This window comes from Pseudonaja textilis, chromosome 1 (genome assembly GCF_049901715.1).
Source record: "Pseudonaja textilis isolate UNSWEBS1 chromosome 1, rPseTex1.2, whole genome shotgun sequence".
NCBI lineage: Eukaryota > Metazoa > Chordata > Lepidosauria > Squamata > Elapidae > Pseudonaja > Pseudonaja textilis.
Window position 1 is genome coordinate 96455562 of NC_141990.1, and position 20825 is coordinate 96476386.

Here is a 20825-nt window from a genome sequence, read left to right on the forward strand (position 1 = left end):
GAAAAAAGAAAAAAAGACAACTTGCCATTGAATATTCTGTAGAACAATATCCACAGCAATGCAAGTCTATTGGCGTACAATCTTCTTGAAGAATGCTTAGAAATAGTAGAAAAATCCTAACCCTCCATAGAAATCTGAGAAACTCCTAAATTCTGCCATAAAATTATTTTATATAGACAGAAACAAAAGTTCAAATTGAAAATTGAATTTCATTGTCAAATTTACTCAGGTAAATATTCATAACAATAATTTTGCTGTGTGTTAAGTAATAATAAGATGACTTTATTGTAAAAACTTAGGTTCTACTGTTAGGTAAGAGTAGCTTGTACTACTAATGTCAAATTAATGAAGCTCCTACACCAATATGTTGACACTTTTAAAAATATTCTGTGTCTTTACAACAATAAGACTGTGGGGTAAATAATAGAGGAGAGCTATTGATATCAAAACTGTATCTTCTACTGCAAAGTCCATTCAAAGCAATGCCTGATGAAGTATCCAGAGAGAAATTCAATCTGTTTTGAATCTTTTTGACTAAGGTATCCTGGCCAAGAGAGGAAGTGAATCATCCTGACTAAGAGAGGAAGTGAAAAGGGGCAAAATGTGGGATAACAATAAAATGAAATCATGAAATCACAGTGAACCACACATATTTTGATTAGAAGATCTGTCTAACAAGGAAAGTTCTAAAAATCAGCAGATTGGGAGAACTACAGTTGCCATGTCCATAACAACCATAGATTACAAAATATTAAAATCATGTAACACAAAATAAAGTACACATAGGTAGTTACCCAGGATCCTTACATCATCACATCATCACCATACATCACCATCATGGTTATTACTATTTTGCCTATTTGTAATTAATTATTACGATAGTTTTCTTAGCAATAATTTTTTGGAAGTGGTTCACCACTGCCCTTTCCTTAAGGCATGACATGGGGAGAACTGATGAAACAAGGTAATTCAGGCCTAACTGATAGGATGGGAAAAGACGGGGTGGGGTATTCAGCAGGTTCTGACCAGTTCTGGAGAACCGGTAGTGGAAATTTTGAGTAGTTTGTAGAACCGGCAAACACTACCTCTGACTGGCCCCGCCCCCATCTATTCTCTGCCTCCCAAGTCCCAGCTGATCGGCTGGGTCTTCGTTTGTTGTTCTGCACAGGAAAACAGAACTGGAAAGCAGGTTAGTGGGGTGGGGAGGGAATGGGATTTTGCAGTATCCTTCCCGTCATGCCCACCAAACCGTGCCCTCCAAGCCACACCCACAGAACTTTTGAATCCCACCACTGCATGGGAAGAAAGGCAACGGTTGTTGCTTGGGAACAAAAATCATAAAATATGCTTTGTCTTAGTATTTTGAAATGATTTAAAATAGGATGTCTTAGTTTGGTGGCTTCAAAATCTCCCAAACAACTTCCTAAATCCTTGCCAGGCAGGTTAAAGTTGTTTAATATCCCTGTCCATCTAAAATTGATTTTATATTCCTGTCCGTCAGGAGGGTGCTGGACTGGGAAAAGTTTATCAAATGTATCATGAAAGTGCATCTTATGTTTCTAAGTCTGGAGTAGATACCACCATCAGGTGCACCTGTGCCATCCAAAGAGTTTCCAGAATATATATTGTGTATCAAAGAGAAAAGACAGCAAAATGGGGATGAGAGAAAGAGGAATTATTGATTTCGCTGGAAGGATAAAACACTGTTTAATGATTGTTTTAAATTGCAATGAGAGGAAAGAGGAAATATGAACATTCTCTAGATGTGCATTTAAACCCAGTCAGCAAGAAGAAGAGACTCCCCAAAACCACTTTGCAAGTATATTCTCATTTATATACAAGAAACAATTTGCACTCGGATTCAGAAATAGCTCAATATTATTTAACTGTAAAATCTTTCTGGATGCTCTTCAAAAACAAATTTGTAAAATTGGATGAAATTTGGATGAAAAACAACTGATGGAAAAAGTTGTTAAGTGGAGGAAGTCAGTGAGAACTAAAAATCAGGTGCCTCCAGCAGCAGTTCCCATGAAGACAATATTAATCGGTGGTAAGGATGACACCATCTCATTGTTAGCTTGTCCAGAAGAGTCCATTGGTTCCTGAGAAGGGCACTGTCGAGAATGGCCATACATGCATTGAGAGGAACTTGTAGGCAGAGCAGGCAGCATTTCTGAAGCTACAAAGAAAATGACAAGAGTTATTCTTTGTGGTGCTTCTAAAAAAGAAATAAAAAGGAAAAGATTCCAGAGCTTTAAATATGTCTAGCAAGATCATCCTCCAATCTGGATTTTGTTTCTTAAAGCCTGGTATGTCAAGATTTACATTAATTATGCACTGAATTGGGAAAGGTAATCTAATACAGAGAGTCCACAACTTACAACCATTATTGAGCCCAAAATTTCTGTTAAGTGAGACATTGGTTAAGTGAGTTTTGCTCCATTTTACAACCTTGCTAGCCACAGTTAAGTGAATCTGGTTTCCCCGTTGACCTTGCTTCTCAAAAGATTGCAAAAGGTGTTCACTTGACCTTGGGACACAATGCAATGGTCATAAGTCTGAGTCAATGGCCAAGCGTCTGAATTTTGATACACATGATCATGGGGATGCTACAAAGGTTGTAACTGTGAAAAACAGCCATAAGTCCCTTTTTTCCAATGCCGTTGTAACTTTGAATGGTCACTAAATGAACTGCTGTAAGTTGAGGACTACCTGTAACAGTTTTAATAATTCCCAAGTCGTGTTTGAAACAGGAATACGTGTTTATGTAATGATCTCAGGGAGGACACATAAGCAAAAGGGTCATCCTTATATGTCACTAACTTTGCTGGTGTGAGTCTGTGTATTAAAGTATCGTTTCTTTGTTCTGCAGCCACCACTAAACTCTGTTTTGGCTTTAGAAATTCTTTAGGTCGCTAAAGTCTTCTATTGGGTGAAGCATAGAGAAGATTTAACATAGCAAAGGGACTTGATTAAAACAGAACAAATATATCTTATTGAATATTTTTTTTAAGGGGGCTTTTAAGCAGATTTGCAAACTTTTATTATAATATCCTGTCAACCTAGCAGTTTGAAAGCATGTAAAAATGCAAGTAGAAAAATAGGGACCACTTTGGAGGGAAGGAGAGCACTGGCTCTTCCGCTTTGTAATGAAGATGAGCACCACCCCCTAGAGCCAGAAATGACTAGCACTTATGCGTGAGGGGAACTTTTATCTTTACCTTATTGTATATCCCACCAATACCAATCTGCAGCATAATTTATTCTTCTGTTTCAATACTAATTAAATCTGGATATCCTTAGCATTTTTATTCTTCAGTTTAATAGTTAAGGAATTATTAGGTAACTTTGACTACCGTATGGAGATTGTGAGCTTGGTTAACCAACACAGTTCTTCTCCCTTTCATATTCATCATCCTCTTTTAACGACCTCATAATCCCTTGCTGAGCAACTGAATGGAGCTGAGTGTTTACTGTCTGGATGCCCTTCCTGTCACCAATGCAGAGGTTTTTTTTCAGCAAATATATTCTCAGTGTGCCCAGAGAGAGAAATATCTGCCTCTACCTGGGATCGAACTCACACCTCTTGATTGTGAAGTGAGAGTTCCACCTTTAGGCCACTGCACCATTCCTCCCTTTCACATTTATTCTAGGCATGAATTCAAAAGATTGAATTCATGCCACACCAACGCTTTTTTAGTTTTACTTACTTATAGAGTTCTGACCAGCGATTGAGGCATCTGGATAATAAGATGCTGCCTGTTTCCTTCCTGTATCCTCTAGGATGCAGAGTGAATCATGAATGTCACTGTACGGAGGCAATGGGCGAATGCTGCTTACGCTGCTGATGACAGAAACGTGCTGATCTACCAATGACTCAAATCTGTGGGAGTCTGAATAGTTTGCATTATTTCCATAGAACCCTGTTAACAGGAGGTTGACAATCAGTGAGTAAACATCTCGAACAACAGACAATATTGTATAAGCACATACACTGTAAATCTTAGTTTTTTTAAAATAAAGCTAATGAATTAGTTTAATAATTTTAAAAAATAAAGTTGAACTTTCATGTTGCAGTGTATGTGCCCTTGTATTGTTATAAATATGGGACAAAGATGCTCTTCAGATAAAGATGTAATCATTCTTATATTTATATAATACTTACATTTCTTAATTTATAGATAAGGTATATTATATAAATATAATATATATTAAATATATAATATTCTTATATTTTGATATTAGAATAAAAGGATTTTTACAGAATATAGATAAATAGACTTTCTAGCAGAAAGGAATTGCCATGATGTATCCTTTTGGAAAGATTTTAATTACATCATTCATTGTATCAGTCAGGAGATATTTGGCAACCATTTAAACCTTAAATATTAAAGTAATGGCTAACAAAATCCAGTTTTTAATCCACAGGACTTTCCCCCCTTTTGCTAAACCGGGCCTGGTCATGGCCAGTGCATGGACACATCTGGCCCGCGGGCCAGGAGTTTGACAGCCCTGTTCTAGCACAGGTAATCCTTGTTTAATATCTACTCATTCAGCAACATTTTGACACTGTCATGGTGCTGACTGATGGAGACTTATTTTCATAGTTGTGGCTGTTGCAGCCTCCTGCAGAATTACCTGAATATGTATCTGTTGGTTAGATTTTCACATATACCCATGAAATGGATCCATTAACTCTTATTCTTTTCTCAACTTTTATCATATCTCTGTATTAATTGTTCACTAAATGGGTGACTTTAAATATATCTGCACATTCTTACACAAAGTTAAAATCCACATGTGAACTACTCCAAGGACTACAAGGAAACTAGACTAAACTATAGATCAAAGACAATGAAATTCTGATAAGGATTAATACCGTTAGAAGCAGCTGTGGAATATGATGATCCTTGACAAGAGCTTGTGGTGTTGTTGTTCATAAAACTGCAACTCCCATTGTTCACAAATTGCATACAATGTGTGTCCTGTGCAGCTGAAGAGGATCCATAGAGAGGAAGGGAATGGGTACTATATGAAGACACAGCACAACTGCTATTGAAGAAGTCCCGGGAGAAACGTTGCTGCTCATTGGCTGCTGGACAAAAGTTAGATTCTGCCCTCTGGGGACAGGACCCCGAAGGTGGATGAGTCTGGGCCCTGAACATGGCTGGATAAGTGGCACTGGCTCCATAGATGTTCTGGTTCATTTGTGGCACCGTCGGGTAGAGGTATTCAGAGTAAGAAGAGCAGTGCGAGTGTGCAGATAATGATGAACCTACACTGGATGGTCTGGCAGCCATCGGTCCCTGGTTGATGACACTTCCTCGGCTGACCATGGCAGGAGAAATGGGTGGAGTGATAAGATGGGCAGTGCTCTGAGAGAGGTCGGTCTGACCTGGGAAAACAAGCAAGATTTTTTTTTCTACAACCAGGCAACAAGCCAATGGTGGGATTCAATTTTTTTTTACTACCAGTTCTGTGGGTGTGGTTTGCTGGGCTTGGTGGGTGTGGCAGGGGAAGGATACTATAAAATCTCCATTCCCACCCCACTCCTGAGGGAAGGTAACTCCAAAATCCCATTCCCTCCCCATCCCACTAACCTGCTTTCCAGCCCTGTTGTCCTGTGCAGGGCAACAAAAGAAAACCCAGCCGATCAGCTGGGACTTGAGAGGCAGAGAATAGATGGGAGCAGGGCCAGTCAGAGGTGGTATTTGCCGGTTCTCTGAACTACTCAAAATTTCTGCTACTGGTTCTCCAGAACTGATCAGAACCTGCTGAATACCACCTCTGCAATAAGCAATAGTTATGGGTATTCAAGTGTGCTTCTTCTGTGACATCTTTTGGCAACTTAAAAAGAACTGATCAAAAGCAAGCATCTCCTTTGTTTCCTACCTGTGGGTTGCACATTCTCACTGTCTCCTGCAGGGCAGGGATTTGCACCGGACGATATGCTACTATGATGACCGGATGATAAAGAGAAATAGGTTTTCTCCATCAGGCATTCGTTTTTCACTGAGGCATCACTAGCAATTGGAGCAGCCTTGTTGCGGTTTGCTAGGAAACAAGAACTGGGGGATGCTGTAAAGGTGGCTTTACTGGCATCTGGAGAAAATGACAAAAGGTTTGGTAGTATGAAACATAGACCAGGAAACAAGGCAGAAACCCATCTTCTACATCTGCTGCATACCATGCCCAAAGGATGGTTTGTGCATGGTGATCACAGTATAAACGCTGCCGTTGCATTCTTGCATCTTGACATATTTCACAAAGGATGTAAGTTGCAGCAATTTGCATGGCGACGTTGTCACACAGGTTTCATCCTTTACTTTCTCTTGCTTAAATAATGGACACCCACACAGGCAGATAAGATATTTGGCGTCATCCCTGGATGGGTTGAGCAGTCTTCCTTAGCCCTAAAGCCCTCCAGATATCTTGGGTTGCAAAGGATGGAAGCTGATATCTGGTATCCTGGGCATCATTAATTTAGTGAAGGCTATTTTAGGAGACTGTACCATACTACTTCTGTTGTAATTTAGAAAGTAGTGACAGTGACTTTCACCTAAAGAAATATTCATAAACCATATAGAATAGAAATGCATTCAGGTCAGTTTAGGAATGAGACCTAGTACTTACCATGACAAGAGATCTGTTAAACAGTGTAAATTATTAAGGTGCTGTACATGATTAAACATTGCAATAACAAAGGTTATAATGAAGATGCCATTTAAAAGATGATTAGCACAGATGTGAGGGACATGGTGGCTCAGAGGCTAAGATACTAAGCTTGTCGATCAGAAAGGTCGGCAATTCGGCAGTTCGAATCCCTAGCACTGCATAATGGAGTGAGCTCCCATTACTTGTCCCAATTTCTGCCAACCTAGCAGTTCGAAAGCATGTAAAAATGCAAGTAGAAAAATAGGGACCACTTTGGTGGGAAGGTAAGAACGTTCCATGAACCTTCAGCATTTAGTCATGCTGGCCACATGACCACCATGAGACATCCTCGGACAGTGCTGGCTCTTCAGCTTTGTAATGGAGATGAGCTGGAAAGGACTAGCACATATGTATGAGGGGAACCTTTATCTTTACCTTTTAGCACAAAGGACAGAATGTATTACAGATTGAACTTCTAGCTATTAGAAAATACGATTTCTTTTTAAGAAAGTTTTTAAAAATCCTTTGAAACATAAAAGAATAAACTACTTTTATTTCTAAAGGTTTTAAAAAGAGGTTGGACAACCATTTGTCTGACATGGGGAACTAGAAGACTTCCAAGACTCCTTCCAACTCTGTTATTCTGTTCTGTTCTGTTCTTTTTAAGTATTTTTCTTCAACAATCTGCATTGGACATTTATTAGTTTCAATCACATTAATGATTCTGGCCTATTATATATGTAATAGCTTGAGCTGAATACTAAAACATACAGAATTTGAAAGCATTTTCTTATTATATGAAAATACATTTTCTTCCCTTGCATGAAGCAAAGTCAAAACTTCATTTGAAGGAATAATAAAAACTTTTGTAGTGATTTATTGAAGAGGATAAATACATTGGAGTATAGATAATTTGGATTTTAACATTTTAATTATAATTAAATAATAATAGTATAATCCAAAAATATTGATTCAACAGGGCCTGCCATTGAATTTAGTGAAATTTGGTTTGTAAGAAATATTTTGAATATTATTAAATGTTCACATGCTTTACAATGAATTATCTAGATATTTAAAGAAACAAGCATAACAGCGTTATGTATGAGACAGTTATTCCTCTATTAGACCAACATGTAAGTGTATCCAAATTATTCTGTCCTTTGATTCAATTGCTGAATACAAAGACAGATAGATAACTCTACAAATTCTTCCATACAAAATTTCTTTTATTGGATTATGTTAGGTATCCTCAAGGTAACTCACAGTTATGCCGAGATGCATCTAGTGTCCAATTCTTTGCATAGTTGAAATCATAGTGTAAAATGATAGTAATCTTTTCATCCCATATTTTATCCCATAGTAGTGGAGCCAAAGGAGAGATGCTAGCATGATGCTAGGGTCCGAGCAAGAGTGAAGAAACCTCCCCCAACCCACCAAGGGTCAATTCAGTGACCAATCAGGATTATAGATGTGACCACATAACATGGACTACATTGCCCAGGATACCTTAACTACATTTACCATGATGCATTCCCTTAAGGGAACAGCTCCCAATTACTAACTAATTATACCAATTCCCATTAACTATAACTGGCTGAACAGCACACAAATATTCACTCAATTTTGGCATCTGCCCACCTAACATTAAACAAAGAGGCACACCCCATTGGGCTCCAGAGCTCTAAAGATTGCAAACTGCCAACCCCAGTTACCTAGATTCTTCATATATTTGTCCAATAAATTCTGAAGTTCTTGTTCTTTATCATTCTGGAATTGGGTCTCCATCGCAAGCAGGATGTATTCATCTAAAAGCATGCGGATGAGATGAAATGAACCTGCCACAGGAAGAAAAGTGAAGAGATGGTGCATAACCTTATCTTGCTGACCATCTCTCAACACTGCACAAGGAGCAAGTGAAACAAACAAATAACTGCTGGACTTTCAGTGACCTACTAAGACCAACAAAGCATGGTGCTTAACTCCTTACCCTAATCTTGCTTGATGCTGGCCCACCTCACTCAATATGTTTACTGTCCTGCAAGTTATTTGACCACCGATGACATCAAAGTACAACACTGATGAAAGTGAGACAGGCTTTATACTTGAACAGACCTACAGTAGAACATGATAACATTGAATCCATGCAGGAATATGGATTTGCTGCATTTTTCGAATGTTAAACGACTAAAAAGAAGCTGACAGAATTTTGACAGCCTATTTGTAAATTTGTATGTATAACGAACTCTAAAAGAATAATGTTGTTATACATATGGCAGAATATCGTCTCTATTAAATATCTAGTGTTTGCATAACTCTCCCACCCACCCATCATATCTATTGTGAGAACCAGGTCTCTCATCTTTTCACAAAAATATATATATCTGATGATTTGGATGGTATAAGGATGAATTCATGTTCTACTTTATGACAGAGAAGTCATACTTATCCTTGTCACATGATAAACTAGTTCTGTGAGTGAAGATGTGGTAACTTGCACATGATAAGAAAGTATATGATTCAAAGGAAGAAAAATAAATAAATATGCATGGCGATCAACAGCTGTTTTTACAGGGGCTGCACAATTATTATTATTCTATTATTGTACACAAAAATGACAGTATACACAGCAAATGAGATAACCATGCTGGGTTTCGTATCACAAATCACTAGACGAACACTTCCCAAGTGTTTAGGACTGCGTGATGTATCGAAGGATTATGCAAGCAGATCCCAGTAAGGTGGCCTTCTGCAGCTAACCAATGGTGATCTTGTCAGCGCCAATGGTTTTTAAGTGCTTGCCTAGGTTTTTAGGCAGAGCAGCCAGTGTGCCGAGTACCACTGAAACCACCTGCACTGGTTTATGCCAGAGTCTCTGCAGTTAGATTCTCAAGTCCTGATATCTGGTGACTTTTTCAAATTGTTTCTTGTTGATTCTCAACTTGAAAAATTATTATTATTACTATTATTACTATTATTATTATTATTATTATTATTATTATTATTATTATTATTTAGCATAGTTGTTGGTGTCACTACACTTTTTAATTTTGTAGGGCTTGAGGAAGGGATTTAGAGGAAAAAGGTGTCTTAAGACTTCAAATAAGTTTATACTCCTATTTTAAAGAATAAAGATTTTAAAAAGTAGGGGAAGCAAACAATGTGGCTTCCAACTCCTTTACCATCAGCAATTATAGAAAAGGCTGTATTCTTTTTTCTGGTTAACAAACCAATGTTTTGTTTTTCAGCCCTCTCTTCTTGTGCACCAGTATATTTTTGTGTAGGTATGTACAAGCAAAGGATAAGTTGCTTATGATCTATAGCAGGGGTTGCCAACCTTTTGGACCTCAGGGACCACCAAACTCATAATTTTAAATCCCGCAGACCAGAGACCCTGGGAAAATTCCAAAAAAAGTCTGCAGGAAAATTCCCCATCCCGTTTTCCTATTGATCAATCATTCTTTATTTGGGAACACAGGATATCATCTCCAGCTCCATTCTCCGGGGGAGAGAGAGCGAGAGAGAGAGACTTTTGGCTTCACGCAAGGAAAGCAGCAGTAGCAGCAGAAGTCTTTCTTTCTCTCCCGCAAACTCCGCCAGAAATGAGACTTTGTGAGACTTGTCACGCCAGCACAGCCTCTTGGAGCAGGATGTCTTGCAGGGTCCCAAAGACTCATTTCTGGAGGAATTTGGGGGAGAGAAAGACCTTTGCTGCTTTACTTGCATGCAGCCAAAAGCAGAAGAAGAAAGAAGCCGCCTGGTGGCCAGGCGAGGTGCATGGGGTGAGTGAGGCAAATTCTCCCCTATGCCCTTTCCCCCCTCCCTTCACTACCTCATGTTGTTCACAATGCAAGCGATGCAAGCCTTGTGTTCCCGTGGGCCATGTGGGCAGTGCAGGCTTGTGTTCCCGCACAGCCTGGATTAATTGCTTTGTGGGGGGTACTTTGGGGGACTGCTTTGGGGGTGGCATTTCTCCATGGACCACTGAAATTTTCTCGCAGACCACTAATGGTCCCCGGCCCACTGGTTGGCGACCACTGATCTATAGGAGTGTTTCTCAGCCTTAGCAACTTTAAGATGTTTTGACTTCAGTTCCCAGATTCCAGCTATTTGAAATCTAGATAATCTTAAAATTGCTAAGATTGAGATACACTGGTCTATAAGGTCATATGCCGCAAAGGGAGGGAGGAAAGGAGGTTAGAATGGAAGTATTCCAAATAATTTGAGGGCTGCCCAACTTCCTCCCCCATTTGGATGCAGGGGGAAGACTTTCCAGAATGTTTTCTCTACAGACCCCATTAGACCCAGTCCATTTTAACTTAATCCTTTTTCTCCTTCTTCTTCTTCTTTTTGCCAGCTTCTTGACAGTTTATTGCTCACACTGTCCTGATCCTGTTTATAGGATTTCTTTCCAACATTCTGCTTGGAAAGAATAAAAAGAATAACTTCTAGCAGTCTCTGTACTTAACACCGTGCCCCATCTCTAATTAAACTACTGATGCTAGCATGATGGCCATTTGGCAATTGATGATATTTTATCTAATTATGCCACTGTATCAGAAACACAGGAATTGAGACATGGTGTGAAATGATTTACTTTCAATGCACTTAATTGAATGAAAGACAGGTTTACTTTACTGTTCTGGAGGTGGCATGCACTGCTTTAAAACTGTTTCTGATTTTTTGTTTTTCCTGGGAAAAAAAAGAGGCTTACTAGAACTTGGTTGAAGCTGAAAGGTGATACTACTAACTTATCAGAAAAGAACCCGTCCTCTGATTTAATATGAATAAAATCATCATCTGGAATACTCCTTAAACAAACAAAAGAATTGGAGAAGAATCAAATACCAAAACTGGATGCATTGTTCAAAGTGAGATTATGCATTACTCGAGCTCCAAAGAAGCTCCACTTGAGAAGGAAATCTTGGGCTCTCTTCTTTAGAGACCGACCATTCTGCTTGCTTGCCTAAAAGAGAAAAAAATACCTGTTTTTGAATCTTTTATATTTTAGAACAGAGCAGATCTCACATTCCTGTCATTGCATTAATATTTCCTGAGATCGGTTTACTTGTCTTTTTCCTATGATGGCCTCCCTAGAAAACTGCATATTAACTAATAAAGAATAGTGAACTTGCATAAAGAGATATTCACAACAGAGGTGGTATTCAGCAGGTTCTGACCAGTTCTGGAGAACCGGTAGTAGAAATTTTGAGTAGTTCACAGAACTGGCAAATGCCACCTCTGACTGGAGATTTTACAGTATCCTTCCCCTGCCAGGGCCACCAAGCCACGCCCACAGAACCGTTAGTAAAAAAATTTGAATCCCACCACTGATTCACACCACATTCATAGCCATCTCCCTTCATGAATAGCCACTGGGCTATTCAGGAGTGGGAGTGAAACACTTTTACCTCAATGATGCTAAAACAGTTCACCACTGGATTTATTTAAAAAACTAAAAGCTTTGAGAAAAGTAAATAGCTCAGGGAAAGAAAAAATAGTAGTGACAGCTAGGCAGTACAGAGAAGCCCTGAGACTTCAATCCAATGGATACCTATAGAATGTATTAAGCAATCAGGAGTTTGAAACTAAATTTCCTACCTCAAAGGAGTTTTCAAAATATGGGTTGGGATCTTGTTGAGAGCACACAAGCAATTTAGAGGAGCTGCTTTTAAAACACTTTGCCTCAAACATAATAATAGAGCTGTGACATTTTGAGTAATGTTAAATAAATGGATTAGCTTTCTGCCTGCTTCCTTTTGTTACAGTGGAACAACCACTTTATGAATCAAAAACAATAGAGTTATTATGTATGTTATATAACTTTATTTTGTTTAATACCTCTTGTAAATATTTGTGTCCCCCCAGCAGCTCTGTCATAGGGTACTTGGTAGCATATTTATAATATTTGGAATGTCTATATGTGCTCAAGAAATTCAATATTTTAATCTGGTGTTTTGCATTTCAAACCTTTGCAATGAATGGTAAGAGGAGGGGAAGCTTAAAATGACCACAAGAAATAATGATAATGGTTGGTAGTCTGCTGTCTGCAGTTTCTGTTATAAAAAGCAATGCTGATAAAAAAATGTGGAACAAGAAATGAGAATGGTTGCCTCAAAATGAAATGAGATATCCAAAAGTAAGCAAACTTATGTTTCTCTCTTATAAATGGGACTTTGCATTTGATTTTTTTTTTTTTATTTAATATGTGTAGAATCTACCTTCCCTGACTAGAAAATTTCTATGACCATCTTTCATACACTCTGACAAGGAGTAAAAAAACATGGAATTTACTGGCATGGCGTTCAGGGATATTAGCTCAGGAGTCAGAAACTGCATTCTCAACTATGAACTATACCTTGGGGAAAGAATAGGGAGCTGATATTTAATTAAACAATGGAAGTTCAAAATCTTTTGTGGGAATAATATACTAAGACTAAGTAAGCCCTTGCAGTGAATACTACTGTGAGAAGGAGAGAGGTTAAAGCTTGCTTATAGGAAGAAAACAAGCAGAGAATCTAGGACAGTCACAATAAAATAATATTAAGTTTGCAGGTCAAAAAGTGGATTTTTTAGTCTGCAAGAAGGCAAGGCTTTACCACAATGTACTGGGAACAAAATGTGCTTTAACTCTGTATCTCCTGAAAAATCTCACAACGTCTGAATGCCATAAATGCAAGAAAGCAACATTTGTACATATCCTTACCCAGTACATTTTTAGTTTCCCTCTTGTGATTGTAGACTTCCATTGGGCCAAACTCTCTCCCTTTTTTCCTCATCTTGAACCTCACACATCCTCTAGACTAACTTTTCCAATCTGATGCCCTTTAGCTGTATGAGAGAAAAGTTCCCCAAAATCTCAGTCACATTCTAAGTCAGCCCATCTGGAAAACACCAGGTTGGGGAAGGATGTTTGGAGTTTATAGTTTAAAATCCTGACTTGGAATCAGCCAGTTGACAAGGTGGTCGAAAGGAGAGGCTGGGTATTTCCCTTCTGAAGCCAAGCTTCTGTCTCAACAGATGCATCTTCCAGTTGTATGATCCTGCACCTCAGTTTGCATTGCAACCCTGTACACCTCACTATATAACATGCACATATTTATTATTTCAATATCAACCATTAGAGAAAGGCCTGATCTGGATCAGATTCAGGATATATGTGGGTGTGAAATTTTTCAAATGATTGCTCTGTATACTTTAATCCTTTAAAAATTACCCACCAATTATAGCTATTAACAAAGGATGAAAGACTGAATTGGTATCCAGAGAAGCATATACTTTAGTTCTTAGAATAATCACATTGTGAATATGCTATATCTACTTGTTAAATTTTACTCTTCTGCCTCCTCTATTATCTTCCTTGATTTAACATTAAATGGAAACTCAAAATTAGATAAGAGAGCCAATAGGTTTAAGTTATTCAGTATGACTTGGTACTAAATATATACAGTTAATCAAGTATCAAACAGCTAAAGATCAAATCAGTCAATAGTCTGATTGAAGATATATTAAAGAGATAGCAGTGATCATAATAAGGCTTCCGTTGGTTTATCTGACAGAGTACATGTACTAGAAATTCTCTTTTAAATCTCCAATCAATCTGGTAGGACTAAAGACAAACCCCTCCACTTGTAGGCTCATCTTTTCTACCCCAAAATTGGTATGCAATGTCCTACCCATCTCAAAGGACATAAATAACCTCACTGATGACCCTCACTCTGTCAAGGACCTAGGAGTACTCGTATCTAATGACCTAAGTGCCAGAGCTCACTGTAACAACATTGCCAAAAAAGCATTAAGAGTTGTAAATCTAATCTAATGAAGCATCTTCTCTAGAAATATTGAATTGCTAACTATGGCATACAAAACCTTTGCTAGACCAATACTTAACTACAGCTCATCTGTCTGGAATCCACACTGTATATCAGACATTAATACAATTGAGCGAGTCCAGAAGTATTTCATGAGAAGAGTACTACACTCCTCTGCTTGTAACAGAATACCCTATATCACCAGACTTGAAATTTTGGGCTTGGACAATCTTGAACTATGTAGTACACAAAATTATCTGCTACAATGTCCTACCAATCAACAACTACTTCAGCTTCAACTGCAACAATACAAGAGCACACAACAGATACAATCTCAATATTAACTGCTCCAAACTTGATTGCGGAAAGTACGACTTCAGCAACAAAGTGGTCAATGCCTGGAATGCACTACCTGACTCTGTAGTTACATCCTCAAACCCCCACTCCTTTAACCTCAAACTATCCACTATTGACCTCACCCCATTCCTAAGAGGTCTGTAAGGGGCATGCATAAGTGCACCATCGTGCCTCCCGTCCCTGTCCTATTGTCCCCATTTAATCGTACTTATTTTCTGTACTCTTACTCATGTTTATATTTATATCTATTATTTTGTAAGCAATTGACAAATCAAATAAATAAATAAAATAAATAAATGGACCTTAAATCTTTATTTGATTAAAGTGTTGTGCTGAGTTTCAAACTACTGGCTTATAAAAAATGTTTTTGAATTTGTAAGTATGTTTTATGTGTAACCCAAAACCCTTTATAAAATAGTTTATAAGCCATTTATGACTGGGTTTTACCCTGAAAAGTGGTATATGCCCATTTCACGAGGTTAAATAGGATCAAACAGTGTTCACATGCTCATTTTGGATAATCCTCTAGCACCGAGTAAGACATCAGACTTCAGCTGTTTGTGGTGAAGTTATAAAGTGCCACTTTCGCAAACAGCAAACAAAAGAAGCCATTTGGTATGATGGAGAGGCCCTATTCTTTTTCACCAAACAGAAGGCTGAGGGCAATGGAAGGATTATGTGCTCTGTAAATCATTACCACTTACTCTCTAATCTTGATTCATATAGTAAATTGTTCAGTACTTTTTTCCAGATGTGGCTGGAAAACACTGGATATTGTACATGTTTATTCTAGAACAATGTTCCATAACAGATATTAATTGATGAGCAATTTTCCTCCACTGCTTTTTAAAATAATGAATATCTAAATATTAACTAAGCAAACCTGGGAGTGTCGTTTTATTATCTGATTATTATTATTTTGGTAGAATGATAGAAGTGTGAAAATAGCAATTATTTTATGAGTGGCATATGATAGACAGTGCCTCTTCTTCACATGTTGTTACATCTCTGTCCATCATCCTTTAGCCTCTCTATATGGTTTATAAGGAAAAGTTCCATGAGAAGAATTAAATATTCATCCCATTGATACATGGGAAATGAGATAGGCTACAGGTTGCTAAAGGAGAAAGCATGGGCATCTGTAGTTCCCTTGTAAGTAATATAAATGTAAGATTAATTTACATTTCTTCTCTTTTTTCTCCAACTCAAAAGTATTATATTATGAATAAATAGTTTGAAAAATATACATGCATACACACACACACATACACACGTACATGTGTGTGTGTGTGTGTGTGTGTGTGTGTGTGTATACACATTCATGTTTAATTTGAGGACCAAGGATGCTTTTCACCTTTAGGTAGCATTCTTAGGGCTACTCTATATATAATGAGTGGCACCAGGATAGAACAAAAAAAAAAGAATACATGAGACCCAGTCCAAAAATCCTAGGCTTGATTTAAATGATGTTAAATGTAAAATTAACATGAAATTAATCCAAATACTGCTAATATAATTTACTTAATTTTTTCCACCATTCTGTAAAAATTACAGTCTGGTGGAAATTTTGGAAGATGTTCTGAAATCAGGCTTCAGAAGATTTTATGGAGGCCTGAAATTACAACTATTCAGAATTAGATAAAAAATATTTCATAAGAAGAAAAGATGATCAAAAAGGCAAGACCCAGAAAATCAGATTATAAACAAGCACCACTGGAAACCATTTATTTTCAGTTTTAGTTTTACCTTAATAACTCTTTGCTCAATGACAGTATCCAGCCATTCAATAAACGATTCCACAGTAGCATTCTTCTTTAAGAGGTCCTTCAGTTCTTGGAACACTGTAATAGAGTCATCTACCATGTAAAAAGGAAAATATGTGGTTGTGCTCTACTCTGAACAGGAGAGGAAGCCACTCACCCGTCATTATTAGTTTTGAAGCATGTAAAGAAAAGAAAAAGGAAGAATTAGAGCAGTGAAGGAAAAACAAGAAGAGAGAAAATATGGGAGATTTCTTGAGTTCATCAAGCTAACTGCTGGATTTATTTCCCAGGGAAATATGTGATTAGGAAGGTTCTGCATTTATTCAAAATTGACAGTTCTATCAATCAATCAAGCTACTCAGTTCTGTTCTGTATTCAAATTTTGTATCATAGAACTTGTTGTTTGGGTTACTACATGCATTTCCTTTTTCAAAAACGTTTTGTCCCACTGTACGTATTCATAGCATTCTTCTTTGAAGAACTCATGAATTAAAGGCTGAGTTCTCAGTTAATGGGATTATATTGTCTCTATTGCACATACGAGAATTCAGATCCTAGCTGCCTATTGCACACAGATGTATGTTAACCAAACCAAAAAGCCAATGACTGGAGGAAATTATAGTAAGATAGTAGAGTAGAAGAAAATCAAGCCTTCTTTTACCCATCCAATGTTATGCTTACTCATCCCATCAGAGTTTTTGGTAGAGAAAAAGAACTATGATTTATTTATAAATAAGCTTACATTTGCTGTTCTTCAGTTCATGCAAACCAGTAACAATATAATTATATCTGTCTTGACGTAGTGGGATCAAGCAATGTTTGAACCTCTATGTATTAATTAACTTTGCCTATCTCACAGCAGTGAGAAATTTATTTAATCAGAATTTTTTTTAAAAAAGGGAGAACAAAAAAAGTAATTTGGATCAACTAAATAAGTAAACAAAAAAAGGAATCCAACAAAAACATTTAGAATCTTCCTTATGTGATGAATGATTTTCATATCACACACAAAATGAAAGAGTACTGCCAGACACAAAGATATTAATCAAAATATAAAGGAACAATCACTAGAGAAATATACACGTTGATAAATTATATGTGTGTGAAGCAGCTATGCAGAAGAGAAGGGAAAGAAGAAAAGACTAATTTCAAATAACATACACAACAAATGATTATAGGCAGTCCTCGACTTACAAGTCTGTTTAGTGACCGTTCGAAGCTACAACGGCACTGAAAAAAAGTGACTTATGACTGTTTTTAAGACTTACAACCATCCTAGCATCCCCATGGTCACGTGATCAAAATTCAGACGCTTGGCAACTGACTCATATTTATGACATTTGCAGTGTCTTGGAGGCCCTATGATCCCGTTTTGCGATCTTCTGACAAGCAGTCAGTGGGGAAGCCAGATTCGGCTAACAACTGAGTTAATAATTTAACACCAGCAATGATTCACTTAACAACTGTGGCAAGAAAATTCATAAAATGGGGCAAAATTCACTGAACAAATGTCTCCCTCATCAACAGCAATTTTGGGGCTCAGTTGTGGTCATAAGTTGTGGACTACCTGTATATACTTTCCAAAGGATATGTCTTGTTTAATGGATTTTGATATTTCAACACTTTCAGGCTACTTTTTAATCCATGTGTTAAATTAGGGAAAATTTTAGGGTCAAAGAGAGCTCCCTGCAGGCAATGGGAACGTTGACTGAAAGCTCCTTTATGCCATTGAATTGAATTGGGAATCTACTGTGATCAGGGAATTTCTGTAGTCAACTGGATATTTCTATAGAGAAGTCCATTGATGTATGTGTGAAGCCAGCTGTGTTTTAAATTGGCTTCTAATGCAAAACAAAATCATATCGCGTATAGAAAGCATAAGGTAAGTTCAAGCGTGCATTTCAGTTTTACAGAATTAGAATGAAGGCCCTAGGACAGGATGAGAAACACAATCCTTTCAGATGTAAGCAGAAGCTTACATTCAGTGTAGGCCTCCACCTCAGAGTTCAGGCTCCCCGAAATTGTGAGAAGTGCCTGAGATCCGATGCCATACAGATCGACCTTTTCAATATCAGTAACCATGGCATTCACTACATGTTGATCAAAGAGAGCGGGTCGTGCAATCTGTGAAGACAAAACAGAGGAAAAATCCTGAATTTTTGTTGATAGCATAGCAGTGGCACAGCACAGCTACGTTTTCAAAATTATCCATGGTCGAATATGATTTTTTTGCTGCTTAAATATTAATATTATGTAATTGAATTTAATGAAATTAATATCTTGCTAAACATGCTATCAGATTGGTAACTAAATTTTAGCTGCCTCAAGAGCAAATACAGGTAGTCCTTGACTTACGACCATAGCTGGGCCCAAAATTTCTGTTGCTAAGTGAGTTAAGTGAATTTTGCCCCATTTTACAACCTTCCTTGCCATGGTTGTTATGTGAATCACTGCAGTTGTTAAGTTAGTGACCCAGTTGTTAAGCGGATCTAACTTCTCCATTGATTCCTCTCATCAGAAGGTTTGCAAAAGGTAAATCACATGATCCCAGGATACTGTGATTGTCATAAATATAAATCAGTTGCCAAGCATCTGGATTTTGATCACATGACTATGGGGATACTACAATGGTCATAAGTGTGGGAAAATTGTCATAAGTCACTTTTTTCCTAAGTGTGGGAAATAGTCATAAGTGTGGGAAAATGGTCATAGGTCAATTTTTTCAGTGCCATTGCAATTTTAAATGGTCATTAAATGAACTGTTGTAAGTTGAGGACTATCATTATGGGAAACAGTTTGGTGTAATAGTTAAGTCTGCAATGGCGCAGTAGTTAAAATGCAGTACTGCAGGCTATTTCTGCTGACTGCTGGCTGCCTGCAATTTGACAGTTTGAATCTTACCAGGCTCAAGGTTGACACAGTTTTCCATCCTTCTGAGGTCGGCAAAAAAGGAGGACTCAGATTGTTGGGGGCAATAGGCTGACTCTGTAAACCACTTAGAGAAGGCTATAAAAGTGATATATAAGCAGAACCGGTAGCTCTGAAGAGCAGCAGACACCAAACCTGTGTTTGCTGCTGTTTGGCCCACCCACCTGCCCAGGCTCTTACCTGTCCTTTATTTCCTGCTTTTTCAACCTCAGCTGCTTTGCGCGGCACAGCTGAGTTTGAAAAAGCAGGAAAAAAGAGGCTTTTCAAATGTTGCGTACCTGCGCACAGTGCTTTTCAGCTGTCCGGGCAGCACAGCTTAAGGTTTTTTACATGCACGTGCACGCAAAACATGCATGCGCATGAAAAATGTAGTCACCAAACTGGTAGTAACACTGGTTGAATCCACCCTTGTATATAAGTCTATAAGTCTATAAGCTATTGCTATTGCTAAGGCTCCAGGCTGGAAACCAGGCAACTGTGTATTCTACTCTGCCTTAGGTAAGAAGCTATCTGGATGATTTTGAGCTAGTCATTCCCTCTCTGCTTTAGGAAGAAGGCAAGGGAATTAAGCAGAAATTTCCTAACAATGAGGACAATTAACCAGTGGAACAGCTTGCCTTCAGAAGTTGTGGGGGCTTCATCACTGGAGATTTTTAAGAAGAGACTGGACAGCCACCTGTCTGAAATTGTTTAGGGCAGGTGTCTTAAACTCAAGGCCCGGGGGTTTGATCCAACCCATGGGGTCAGAGATCCAGCTCATGGGGTGCTGAGATCTGACCAATGGGGCTGCCCAATGAAACAACAAAGGACCAGCCGGTCAGCATCTCTGCCAGCGAAAACGGAGCTTGGGAGGGCTTGCAGTGAACTGTGTTTTCACTGGCAGAGGGTTGCAGAAGGCCATCGCAGTCGAAAACGGAGCTTGGGAGCTTATTTTCCTGGCAGAGCTCTCGGGCCTCCACAGGTGCCCCGAACATGAGTGACATCAAGCTGGCCGCGGCCCACCAGCCACGGCCCCCTGCCCCCAAGATAAAACACAACCCTGATGCAGCCCTCAATGAAATCAAATTTGACACCTCTGGTTTAGGGTCTCCTGCTTGAGCAGAAGATTGGACTAGAAGACCTCCAAGCTTCCTTTATTCTGATTCTGATTCAGGGACATGTACCTCCCCCTCCTCTTTTTCTTATGCTACTTTGCAGTACATATGCGGCGTAATTTCACTGCATTTCTACTAGGAATTTCTGCACATCCTTGAGTACATACAGTGCTTTCTGAATTTACAAAATAAATGCTGTAATCACTCATTACTTTAGCTCT

At 38.3% G+C, this 20825-nt stretch overlaps 1 protein-coding gene across 1 annotated transcript in view; it reads right to left on the bottom strand.

Moving 5' to 3' along the window:
• Positions 1-1299: 1299 nt before the first annotated feature.
• Positions 1300-20825, bottom strand: part of RFX6 (regulatory factor X6) — a 42046-nt gene continuing 22520 nt past the window's right edge. Inside the window, exons 12-19 of the mRNA XM_087919489.1 lie at positions 18562-18706; positions 16566-16675; positions 11500-11617; positions 8367-8489; positions 5893-6102; positions 4880-5395; positions 3711-3923; positions 1300-2179 (exon numbers count right to left, since the gene is read on the bottom strand). Of these exons, the coding sequence (XP_087775615.1) occupies positions 2004-2179; positions 3711-3923; positions 4880-5395; positions 5893-6102; positions 8367-8489; positions 11500-11617; positions 16566-16675; positions 18562-18706 (1611 nt within the window). The 3' untranslated portion in view covers positions 1300-2003. The remainder of the gene's footprint in view (positions 2180-3710; positions 3924-4879; positions 5396-5892; positions 6103-8366; positions 8490-11499; positions 11618-16565; positions 16676-18561; positions 18707-20825) is intronic.